Source organism: Phycodurus eques, chromosome 23, assembly GCF_024500275.1.
Source record: "Phycodurus eques isolate BA_2022a chromosome 23, UOR_Pequ_1.1, whole genome shotgun sequence".
NCBI lineage: Eukaryota > Metazoa > Chordata > Actinopteri > Syngnathiformes > Syngnathidae > Phycodurus > Phycodurus eques.
This window is the reverse complement of record NC_084547.1, coordinates 3546858-3559621: the sequence shown is the minus strand read 5'-3', so window position 1 is coordinate 3559621 and position 12764 is coordinate 3546858. Positions and strand designations below refer to the sequence as shown.

The 12764-nt window shown below is 45.5% G+C and overlaps 1 protein-coding gene across 3 annotated transcripts in view; it reads right to left on the bottom strand.

The window, feature by feature from the left end:
* The window catches only part of col4a6 (collagen, type IV, alpha 6), a 44289-nt gene extending 32221 nt beyond the window's left edge, over nt 1-12068 (bottom strand). For all 3 annotated transcript variants that reach the window (XM_061669099.1, XM_061669101.1, XM_061669102.1), the window contains exons 1-3: nt 11995-12068; nt 11769-11870; nt 11633-11678 (exon numbers count right to left, since the gene is read on the bottom strand). In XM_061669099.1, the coding sequence (XP_061525083.1) occupies nt 11633-11678; nt 11769-11779 (57 nt within the window). In that variant the 5' untranslated portion in view covers nt 11780-11870; nt 11995-12068. The remainder of the gene's footprint in view (nt 1-11632; nt 11679-11768; nt 11871-11994) is intronic.
* Between the last annotated feature and the right edge of the window lie 696 nt (nt 12069-12764).

The following is a 12764-nucleotide window of genomic DNA, read 5'->3' as shown; positions in this document are numbered from 1 at the left end:
TTTCATTCGACAAAATGATACAGTTAGGTTGACCATTTTGGTTTTTGACTACACAATGTTTCATTCAGTTTTTTTTATCCGTCTGTTTTCTTCAAAGTGTGTTTGAATACGTTTAAAGTCCGTGTACAGTGAAAATAAATGCCCTCTAAATTCAACACACCACAGAGGAGAGCGTTCACAGTAATTCACTGAAGGTAAAAGTAGCTCAGAAAGGAGCTCAGCACACTTACAATAAAATCAAATGGATGCGGAAGTGGGAGAAGAGGTGATCAGGCTTGTGTCAACCTGCGGCGCGGCGCGGCGTGGCGCAGCGGAGGCAGCCGCTGAATGAGGAGCACGGACAGCTAAAGCCTCACTCTGACGCGGGCACGTCAACACGAGGCTGGCGGCTTGAGAACGTATGGAAATTCCTGTCAGGGCTAGCTAGCCATTATGTGTCTGAGGGATTAAAAGAGCCTGCCGGCCTTATCGTCACAAGATCGGGAGCTTCTCGGGATAATAGTTACAATTTTAAAAAAGAAGGAATGTTGCAACTGCACAGCAAGTGTAAGAGACGGTGTATTTGTTTGGCTTGGATTTCCCAAAACACTGGTTGAGAAAGCAACTATAATTGCCACAAACGCAATCCTCATGTTCCTGCTTTTTTCACCGATGGCTGGAATGACCACACCTTACGATATTTGTGTCTATAAAGTTGATGTGTGGGAGTGCCGCCAGTTGATTCATAGGTGCAGACATTCATTAAAAAGGCGCCTCAACGTGTTCGCTCACTTTGAGGCAGTTCAACGAATGGATTGATCTTCCTCAACTCAATTTGAGATTTCCAAGAATCCCCCAAAGCACTTGCCGCTTTGTTCCGCTTGTACTCGGAAACGAAGCGTTACAGCGCGTACAGATTGGGCAACGTGCGGTCGCACAGTCTGATAAACGCCACACTAACGGAGGCGCTATGTGCTCCGTTGCCGCTCTTCGTTTTAAAATAGCCGAGACAGAGCGACGGGAGGAGTGTCGGGTTCTGTGTGACTCATCCTCACCGAGGGAAGGCAAATCCCCGCACAAATATTAATTACACGTCTAATTTGGAAAAACAGCCACATGAAGGCGTCGGACTAAATATCCCCCGTCGGAAGAAACATCCTCCGTCTAAATCGGTTTCAGCTTGACTGGCACGGTGCAGAAATGTTTTCGGATTTGTCTGACAGCGCTGCTGGTGACCAAGACCCAAAATAAGATTGCGGTCAGAAGTCAAAGGCTGGTGCTTCTTCCTTGTCAGTGAACACAAGCAGGAGTAAGAGTAGAAGCTACCGGAAGGAAACGAATGGCTGCACCAAAGAATCAGAAAATATCGGATCGTGAACAAACACAATCTAGCCCACGGACGAATTCCAGCAGCGTTTGACTGCGGTGAGAAGCGACCGTAAAAAGCCGTGTTTACCTCTGAAGGGAAGGGGGGAAAGTAAAGAAACATCTTTTGTTGACAGTAAAAAGGCGCGCCTCGACTCGAGCGGACATTCGCTAGCTTCGGCTAAAAAGCCGACGTGTTTTTCACTTGAGGACTGTGTATGGAGTCTGCGGGACATGTCAAGCCACAATCCATGGTGAGAAGTGTTCACCTCCTGAACCAACCTGACAACAATCTCCCCTCCTTGATCTCCCCCTCGTGCTCTCCATGTTTTCTTTTATCCTCGCATTCCTCCCAACACAAGTACATCTCCGGGCGGCCTAGCTTGAAAAGCTACTAGCCACCTGCTCTTCTGAATGAAAGAAGAAAACCTGAACCTGATTTCAAGTGGGCCTGGTATGTATTCCCCCCCCCCCCCCCCCCTCCACCTCCCTGCGATAAATGGTGTTCACTGTATTCATTTTTACTGTAAAACCTTTTTTAAAGATTGCTTATGAAATGGCATTCGAAGAAGTCATGACATCTCACACACACAATTAATTGAATCAGTCACAAAACCTAATGTCCCTCCTCGGGTCTCCAACGGACTCCAATGCAACTTTATTTGCACACGTCTGTTTACAAAGGCATCCGTCACTTTGACACGCACTTGCATTCCGCAGGTAAACTTACAGTATATACAAAGCTCTGCGCAGCGTCTCAACCTCAGCTCTGCGCGACCTTTGCACATCCCCCGTGATGCGGCGACTTCTTGGAAACTTCCACTAAGGGACTGGACCACCAAGCAGCCAATTAGGAGACAGAAGCGTTGCGTGGCTGTGTTTCCAGTCTGAACACGTGTGAGCTCGCAAGATGGACAGAGCACATTTGTATAGACGGACAGTTGAACTCTGCAGTGGGGAAGGGGCTACGCAGATGACGGAGGCGTTCCGATTTGTGCAGACGGTATTTTGTCTAAAGAAAAGCAGGGACTTAGCCGAGCTTTACACAGCTGGCAGGCGTCGTGGCTTCTCACACACGCGGCAGGAGTCGTACCCAAACAAGCCACCTGTTGTCAGCCCCTTGACTCGAGCGCTAGCACAGGAAAGCAGCGAGTCGAAGAAGGGGCAGGTGGGCAGCATGCGATGAGTTCTTCTTTGGGATCAGGCCGCCTCGAGACAACCGCGATAGTAATTTCAGAGGGAGATCGGCGACACTTAAGTGGATGAGCAGAAGGGGAACAAGACGGTCCCGGGTGGGTCACGTTAGAGGCTCAGCCATCACGAAAGAATCACGACGTTCTGTTTATGTGTTCAGCGTGGAAACATGATTACTTTTACCCTCTGTGTGTGTGTGGGGGGGGGGGGAGTTGAAGCCAACAAGCCAACTTAATGAATTCATGAACTGTCTGGTGGCAGTGACTCACAACAAGCAGCAGTTTGGCAGCTAGAATTAGTAAATATTCTTCAAAAATAGACACTTCAAGCTATTTATTGCAACTCTCAGTTAACGTTTACTGTCAAACAAAACAATTGCACACGTTGTGCATTTGAAACAACCACATTGCCTTCCGTGAGCTTCATGCTACTGCAAACACAATGACCAACGCCATAGGCAGGGGCAAACTATCAGCGTTTATGTGGCAATATTATAACCTTTAAAGCAACGGATATTTGAAGCAACACGTGGACAGACAACATAACAGTATTCGGTCATATATTCTTTATCCTCTGTAAAGACGACAAATAGGAGGCACTTCCATTCATTTCAGTGGAGAGAAAAAAAAAAAAAACAACTAACAGAGACACTCGCCACTATGACCCCTCTCCCTCCTCTCTGCGGCCTGACCTTTCCCCTTTACCGCAAAGAGGTCGGGATGAGTGGAAGGAATGGAATGCTCGCTGACGGGCGCCGGGAGACGAGCGGAGCGGTCCAGTAAATGTGCAACTATGCTTGGGTGTTCAACTGCCCACTCCGGTCGCATAAGCATTCACTTTGAAGGTGAACATTAACTCCCCAAGTTTGCTGCCGGCCTCTCGCTTGGGATGGAGCGGAAAACTGTGAGCGATGAGCCCATACAGTGACCTTGCGCTATCACGGAGAATCATGGGAAAGCCTCAGAACGACACTGTGGCGCTTTGATTTCAATGATTTACTTTTTGTCAATGTTCTGTCGTTTTGTTCTGCATGCGTTTTTTGTTTTTTTTGTTTTGTTTTTAAATCACTTGCGATCATTCACCAACATTCTCTCAATCCCAAAAGCTAATTTAAGATTGAATCCACATTTCACACTCACAAACCCCCAGGCCATGCTGGAAAAGGTCAGTCCGTGACCCTTTCTGGAGGTCAGACGACAACTTCAACCTCCTTCAGGTGCTCGATTTAAGCCGCCCATCTATGGGCGGACACGCCACGGCCTCGCTTTTAGCTCTCTTTCGCTTGGGACCACCTCAAGCAGGCGTCGCCTGGCTCACCTTTTCGTTGCCTTTAACTTGGACTTTTTCAGTGGCCGTAGCCCAGATCAGGCCCAGACAAGACCGCTTAAAGTAACTCTCGCGAGCGAACTTAAATGAGACAAAATTAAATAGTTTGGTTGAACCTTTTGGTGTTTAAGTATGTCATATTTTATTCTCTTTTGTGTGCATTTTACAGTAAACGTCAACTGGGAGAGACTAACAAACGCCTTGAAACAAGCACGCGTTGCCTCTTATTTACAGAAGTGTGCGAACGAGTCTTTTCATTTCATGAAAGTGATGTTATACAGTACAACAGTTCCGCATTTCTTGAGCGTGAGCAGTGACAACAGGCACTAACGAATACTTGAAAAAGTGTTTTTTTTTTTTTTTTTTTTTTTTTTAAATATGTTGAAGTGCGTTTTACATTTAAATGTGTTTGAAGCAAGTGGGAAGGGTAAAACTGTAGATAAATATATAAACATTCCCGCATCCCCGTATTCTCTGCACCGATGTTTGCATCCGTCAAGTCAGAAGGTGAAGCCTTGGTCACCTCCTGTTGTGATCTGACGAACCTGGAGGTGACCTGTCAATCATCTGTCCCATTATCACAAGAGACACTCCAAGTCCATAAAGAGATAAAAGTGTCAGAGGCCGTTTAGCTTTATGACATGATTTGACAAGAAGCCGGCGACCCAAAATGCTCGTCTCGGGGGGGGGGAATTCCTGAATGTAAAACGACATCACTGGCGCTCTCCCTGGACATTCTAGTATTTTAAATATAAGAGGCCCTTCCAAGCGAGTGACATCTGCTGAGGGACGAAAGGGTTAAAGAAAATGGAGATTTGTTATTGGAGGCGAGCAAAGAGGAGGCACAGACAGGTGTGTGACCCCTCAAAGGAGTGGGAAGGAGTGGGGTGGTCGAGCGGGACACCAAAGCGGAGTGGGGTGGGGTGGTTGCTATAGCGATGAGATGGAATGTTCACGTCGCCCCTGGCGGTGGTTCATTAGCTCTATTAGCCTTCACACGCTGACGAGTCCTAAGCCTAGACCTGTCCCCCATTCTGGCTGCCACGGATTCTAAGATCCTGCATGTCATCTGGAATGTCGGTGGGATCGGGAACGCCTGAAAATTCCTGAAGTAGACGACGCACTGCTCATCTATCCCCCGTTTTTGTAAAACAATTCAAATAATGTAACATTCCTTCAACAGACTTGAACCTCTAATATGTTTGGATGCAAGCATGTAAACTCACCTTGAAAATGAGTTTCCAGTGGGAATGTGCACATTTGTCGTGACATGTGCACTTAATACGCTTACAATGTGTACAAAACATTCCAAACAGATGCTTGCTGATGTCTGTCGATTGTTTACATCACTGTCTCCCTGAAACGGGGGGACGGGAGGTGGGGGGGACAGCTGAGACATGTTTGGTCCAGATTTTGCAAAGCAATATAAGCAAGTGAGTTTGTTATCATAAAGAGAGGCTCAGGCAAACTTTGCATACATCTTCATTCAATCGCAAACACATGGTGGACTCAACGACAAGCACTGGACTTGCTTCCTTGCACAAACAAGTTTGAGGTCAAGGGCAATACTGGAACGCTCGCAAACTCTCGCATTTATTCTCCAGGAGCAAATCAAGTGCACGTAAATGTCCTGCTGCTGCTGAGTCCAGTTTTATACTGCAACAGCACGCACGCAAGATAGGCCATAGTTCACAATTGACCAAAACTGAAACTGGGTGACGACAAAACTTAACAGAGTTGAACACACACATGCACGCGCACACGCTCAGTATTGAAGCCCTCTGCTTGTGAATGACCAAGCGGGCTATTTTTGGAATAAGAGGAGCCATCTGACAACAACAACAACAACAACAAAAGGCAACTTTATTGACAAACTCAGCACTATAAAAAGGTCAACTCTTTATATCGCCTCGATACCTGTATTAGCGTGTAAGGTCAACATAAGAAGAACAAATGCAAAGCGAACGGCAGCCGCGTGCCTGCGTTTTTGCACAATGGTCCGATGCACCCCCGCCATCAAGTCTCCCTCATTAATTGGCATTTGGGGCCGCGGTGGGCACGGCGGAAGCGAGCCAGAGGAATAGCGGAGAGGCCCTGGGTTCCATAATGAATGGGGGGGCATCAGTCCGAAGAACACGAGCCTCGGGATGAAAATGAAGGGAATAGAAACAAAATACGCTATCACTCAATCAATGTGGCAAACGAATTGCGGTCATGTCAACTACAAGACAAGTACGAGGTCGCTGGGTTCAGATGTACTGTAAAGATCGTACGTGATTTTTGGGAACAATTCTATTTCGGGGAAAGCTAATTAGCAAGCAAAACAGTTAAAATTCTCCACAAAGCTCTTTGAATACGTTTGCCGTTTTAAGGAGATTGGATACAAAATAGGGGCCTTTGTTACCGGTTGCAATGTGGGTGCCTCGAGTTGTCGCGCAACTGGGGTCGGAGAACTCGGTGTTTGGATTGCGGTCAAAGGCAGGTTAAGGCGGCAGCGGTGTGACCCGGTCCCTCTCCCGTGCAACAAGATTCTGTGTTGCGGTGAGTTTGCTCTTGTTGGAAATTTCATGTCCCTGAGCTTCGCACCACCAAAAGTGAGAACGCAACAGATGCAAGCCTAATAAATCAAAAATCAATCAATCAATCCAAACCTCCATTAACACGACATGAGTGTTTGGATAGAAAAGCAAAACCTGGCAAATAAAGCATTCCTGTCCCGGATGAAAATCGGGTTCAACTCCAGGGCGTGGGCAATGGCGTCATGTCGCACCTGACTGACTAATTTGCCCCGCGGAAAGGTCTGCAAGACAAATTGGGAAGTCTTTCTGATTTATGGACGAGATGACGGAGACTCCAGCCAGGACACCCCCGTAGACATGGTAATAAAAAGCCTCGCAATTAGCAACAAATCATTTTTTTTTTGTGGGAACAAAACTCTCGGAACAGGTCGCGGCGTGCATGGCTGTATTTCATAAGAAGCGAAATATTAAAATCCACAGGTTATTTCCTTCACGTCCGCTCATTCCGCAATCCGTTGTGGCACTTGTGAAGCCCGGGGTTGCGTTTTGTTACTTTGGCTGCTTCCACGTGAAGTTATTGCAAAATAAGGACCAGAAAAACAAATATAAGCAAAGGAGAGGGAAAAAAAATAAAAAAATCCAATAAAGGTATAAAATGCACCCAGGTTTCATCGCTCACGCAAAGCTTTAACCTGGAGGCGAAGGTGGGGAGCTGTGGATGACGTCATCTGGATGACCTGAGGAGGTGGAAAGATGGCACGCAAGAGATCCAAACTAAAAGGAGTTGATCGGAGGACACAAAATACGGTGCAGGTGCCTTTGTTCGATACCGTACTGCCAAAATAAGCAGAATTAAGAAGGCTTTCGCTTTCATGTTGCGGCTAATACGGCTTCAGCCTTGCATGTGTTTGTTTTAAACGCATGACAAGCAAATATGCCACGTGCACGCTCTTCAAACATCCTGACCCCTGAACATTAATGCTGCTTGTAAATCAACGCAACTCCAGACAAACGCTCGCATGCGCCCACAAGTTCGAGTGGGTGGGTGGAGAGCGGAGACAAAAGAAGATGTGTTCCCTCTGCACAGGCATGCAAATGGTAATTGGAAGGGGGGGTTAAAAAAAAAAAAAAAAAAATCTATTGCCAAAGTCATGATGGGGGGAGAAAAAAAAAAAAGAAAAAAAGGGCAGCGCTCACATCTCCCTACTTTCGAAACATTTTTGAAAGATGTTCCAAAAGACAGCAGACGCGATGCCTTAAAAGCTAAATGAGCAAACGCGTACGATAAGGTGCACGACAGATACGAGTCGCATTCCTTCCGTGACCACGCTAATAACGCGCGTATCTCAAATCATCTTTCCCCAGTGAAATGAATGAAAACATAATGAATACCTCCCTTGAATGAGGAAAACTCACACGCTATAATATTGTACTTTATAAAAGCAGAGCGCAACGACATAATTAAATAGCTTGGAACGCATTAAACCGTTTGCGCGTCTTGATTGACTTAATGCTGCAATCCAATTCATTGTGCTGCTCCATCTGCTGTGCTACTACTACTACGACTACTACTCAGTAAGTTGCTATAATATGAGTCATTTTTTGCAAAGGATACAGAATATATGCCTGTGAGTATTGGTATATTATCTGTCTACATTTGTTGTTCCACCATTTGTGTTCAAATCTGCGTAGGGTTGTAAAACCACAACTACTGATGCAAAATTTAGCATGTTTCGTTTCAACTGGGAGTGGTATTAAACAGCTTGAACGTTTTGTTTTTTTTTTTTTTTTAGTACTTTGAGAAGTTCATAGTTGCAAGTCAAAGCCAAAAAAAAAAACTGTATCTCAAGGCAGCACTGAGCGTGAGGGGAGGTGGGAAGGTTTATGATGATACACGAAGGGGGAGAATGGAAGACAAACGTCAACAAATGAGGAAAAAGGAGATGTAATCCATCTGCACAAAGAGCCTCAAGGGTGCTTGAAACGGGACGACCGGGCACGTCCAACAAGCTAGGACAGCACCCGCAAGCCTGCACCCAGTCTTCCAAACGCTGCCTCACCTCAGCTCCTCTCTTACAAGAACTTCACAAACACCCGAAGAGCCCGCAGATAGCGTCGCCGCTTTTAGGCCGTCAATGCATCCCGACCTCCCAACTCCTCCTCTCTGTGTCATCTCCCTTTCAGCCAAGACCAAAAAAAAAAAAAAAAGCGCGATAAACAAATCTAGAGACCGGGCGACGGAATGTTAAGCGGTCGCCGCGGCCACGAGCCCCCCCCCCCCCCCCCCCCGCTGCCTTTGTTCTCACATGACCTCCGACCCCTGAAACTCACCGCAACCAATCGGGGGACAAACTGACAGCGTGTGCTCGGCGGGACGGAGCGGGTCCAATATGTGAAAGCGGTCGCGCCAGCTTGGGCTGAAGTGATATGAAATTATGGACTTTCAACTGGACGTTTTCTTTGGCATTTTACGGCAGGATGATTTTGATTCCACGGATAAAATCTCACACAAAACCAACATCATCCAAACGGATCGCTCACATGGACAATCATCCTTATCGAGCATACCAAAAACAACTCCTGGGCCTGATTTACCAAGACCTTAAACTGGGTGCTGAATTGCGTATCGCTCTGTCAGTGGGTGTGATTAATAACTGATTGCAATCAGTTTTTGCTAAGATCAGGGGAGCGGGTAAAGAGATAAAGCTATTTGAAAAATCAAACAGCTGCAAGGTGTATTCATTTAAAGCCATTTCTTCAGGGGATTTCCCGAGAGTAAACCCATCTTTCATCTCACAAACACGAACCGATATGATTTTATGTGTGCGCCACACGCGTCGTGTAGTTTATAGGTCTTCTCGTGCTTTATAGCCTCGAAGCAACAAAGCCGTTTTACTTGTTTGTGTCGTCGACAGCTATGAAGGCTACTAAAATAACGCGGCGTGATGATCCAATTTGAGAATAACTTTACAGATTAAGACGGCGAGAGAAGAATTCCGATCAGGGCTGGAAATAATCAGATATAAAACTACTTCCTGTCCCTTCAAGATGGAAAGTACAACACGATTGTGACGAGGGAGAGTCAAGGAGGAAGCACAGTGAATCCGCTCGCAAATTAAGCCACAAATCTTCTCGGAGTGAATTATTTCCTCTGTGGAAACCGAGAAAGGAAGAAGGTGGTCCGCAAAATATGCGTCGGATCCGAGGAGGTTCGAGGTTGTGCGCATTTCAAGTGATCCGCATCATCACTTGCTGGAATGTTCCGGTCTATAGCACCTGCAGGGACAGCCAGACAAGTCTTGCCAAGCTCGGAAAGAATTTGGGAGGAACAGGAGGGCAGTGGGAGGCATAAGAGGAGTCTGTGTACAATTTTAGCGTCAACACTTATTTGGTGTTGTATTTAATTACTATTTTTATTTATTTTACTGGACACGCATTTTTTTGAAAGTGCTACATTTATTTTGATTTGACTTTTATTATTTCCATTTTTCAAATTATTTTTTTGTTTAGATTTGTTTCCATTCAAAAAAAAAAAAAAAAATCTATTATTTTATTAGATTTAGAGTCAATCAGACCAGATTGATGATTTTTCAATTTTTTAAAATCCTATTTATTTGGCTTTATTAGATTTTTTCTTTTGGGGGGGGGGGGGGGGGAAGGTTAGGTGGGGGCTATTTATTATTTCCATTTTTAAAATTACAGTAGACCCAGGCATATTCACCATTGGGGATTTGGAAATCCAACAAGTTGTGCGAATTTTTATTTGAAACGTATCCCCCATTTTCCACAGAAATACCCACAAATTCATGGTTTTCTTTTTTTTTTAATACCCAATTTTTGATGAATAAAAAACTAACAAAATTCAGGTGATTCAAGCGAGCGTCAATTATTCGCTATTCGCAGTTAGGCGTGGGTCCATTGCAATTATACCGTTGCTTTATTTCCAACGAATATAAAGCTACACTTGACAACTCCAGATCGTCTTCCAGATTTGCCAAATTCCTCGCAAGGAGCTGCTGTAGGCCACAACTCGCACTCAGACGCTCACATGCCCAACCCGACTCCAGCTATTGACGTCACTCGCGAGCAGAGGCGACTCGTGACACGTTCCATTGACTTTTTACATGAGTATTTTTATTAAGAAGAAATTGTACTTTTACTCTGTTACATTGAGCTACACTCGCTAATCTGTTATTGCTTGGGCGATCAATATATTCTGGTTTGTCAGACACTTCCACCTATTGGGCGCCGTCACGTGTCCCGTTTCACGCATTTGACTCCAGTTGACCAATCGAACGCAGCCGGGCAGTCACATGACTGCACACAAAAGTCTCCGCAAGCTCGCAAAGTTTTCAAAGTGACTGACGGCAGAAACAAACAAACAAAAAAAAAAATGCCTACGGGATGTAATTCATGAATTACGTTTCATGATTGTCAACAACAACAAAAAACGTCCCCAAATCAGTTACCATGGTTACGAGACCACCCAACGGCGTCATCTGTCACACACGCACTCAGCCACCCACACGCACTGACGCAATGACAGCGAGGCGGCACGTGGGAGGAGTCAATTCAAAGTCGATACCGCCACAGAGTTGGAATAAATAACCGACCATTTTTCAGTGAAAAAGAAAAATATATATATTCCGATGTATATTTGTTGTTTGGGGGATCTACGTTTCTATAACGACAAATATTAACCTGCAAAGTTTGAGCAGGATGAGAGAGAGAGAGAGCGTTCTGACAACCCAATGGGCGTGGCTTGAAAAAAAAAAAAGGGGGACCCGTCGTCCAGCTTCTAAATATTAATGAGGGGGGAGGGGTTTGACTTGCAAATAAGTCTGAGCGGGCCCACTCAAACAGTGGACTACTTTTTCCCCAACACGCTGTAATTTCGTTTTTCCTTGAAAAAGTTAGGCTTCACTTTTTTCTTCTTCTTTTTTTTTTAACCCATTTCATTCATACAATCCACTGCAGGTTTTGCAGACGCGATTCAAACATGATTCAAATCTTTTCACGAATGAGTTGCACTTGAGTGACAAGTCAAAGCGCTGAGCCAAGTGTGGAAAAAATAAAAAATAAAAAAAAAAAAACCCATCAGCGACAACAAAACAAACATTACATGCGCTTCTGCCGCAACGTCACAATCGAATAAACAGCTTACTAGTGTGTATAAAATGATGATGATTATTATTATTAATGCTAAAGAGGGCTGCGAAGGAGTTTGCTAGTAAAGAAATGGCACTTACTGCGTGGGTAGATCTCACCGCCACGACGACTGCCGCCACGCAAAACCTGACAGGGAGAAGCATTTTTTGTTTTGTTTGTTTTTTTGGTAGTTTGGTCGCTTCTATTTGTTTTTGTTTTGTTTAAATTGCAACTTACAGGAGCTTCATTGCGATCCGCGGGCTGAGAAGGAACTCCCCCGAATGTTCACCAGCGACGCACTTGCAACGCGCTCACCGACGGCTCCAAAGATCCTGTCATCTAGGACACACACACGCGCGCGCGCGCAGCCTTTTTCAAAGCAGCGCACGCAAACGCAGACGACGAGCGACGCAGCGGGATCCGCTCCACAAATTCATCAATTTCGAGCTTTTGTCCAACTCACCAAAGTTGCACAGCGGCGAAGTCGCTGCTGCCGCTCTTCGGGCTGTTGCGCTTGCTTCGACTCTGCAGGGCTGCTGCCCCCCCCCCCCCTCCCCTCCCCTCCCCACCCCACCAGCCGGGAGGGGAGGGGCCTAGTTGGCCAACACATGTCATTCTGACCGCGTCTTCAACACGGTCTGCAGACATGTGGATTGCGACCACATTCACGTCATTATCAAGGTGCCAAAAATATTTTTTTTTGAATTAAAAAAATACAGTCAAACAACAAAAGTACATGAAAGTGCATGACACAAAATGTAGTGCAAATGGAAACATTTTGATGGAAGCATGTGAAGGGAGGACCTTTTTGAATGGTGTGGTTCCACATGGATCTGTCCTGGGGTTTCTTATGTTTTTGTTTTTCCGTTTTGATGACAATGTGTATAAAAACTGATTTGGCGCTGTGGTAGGCGTCATATCCTCCGATAATCTGTTTCCTGATCCCTCATCTCGACTGGTTGTCTTCAATTCATATTTAATGCGCAATAATGCGGCGGGAATGCAACATGTCTCGGCGTATGAGGAAAAATAAAGATTTATTCGAGTCTCCGTTTTGTGCAGCCTCGGGCGTGGGTTGGGGCGCAGCACAGAGGCACTACACTATATCCCTCCGCCCTTGCGGAGTCCTAACTTAGGTCCATTACTTTCCCCTTCTAAAATAAGCGACAAAACATTGCATATTGTTGTTGGAACTACAATAAAATTAGAAGTTTTGTTGTAAGAATTTGCTAG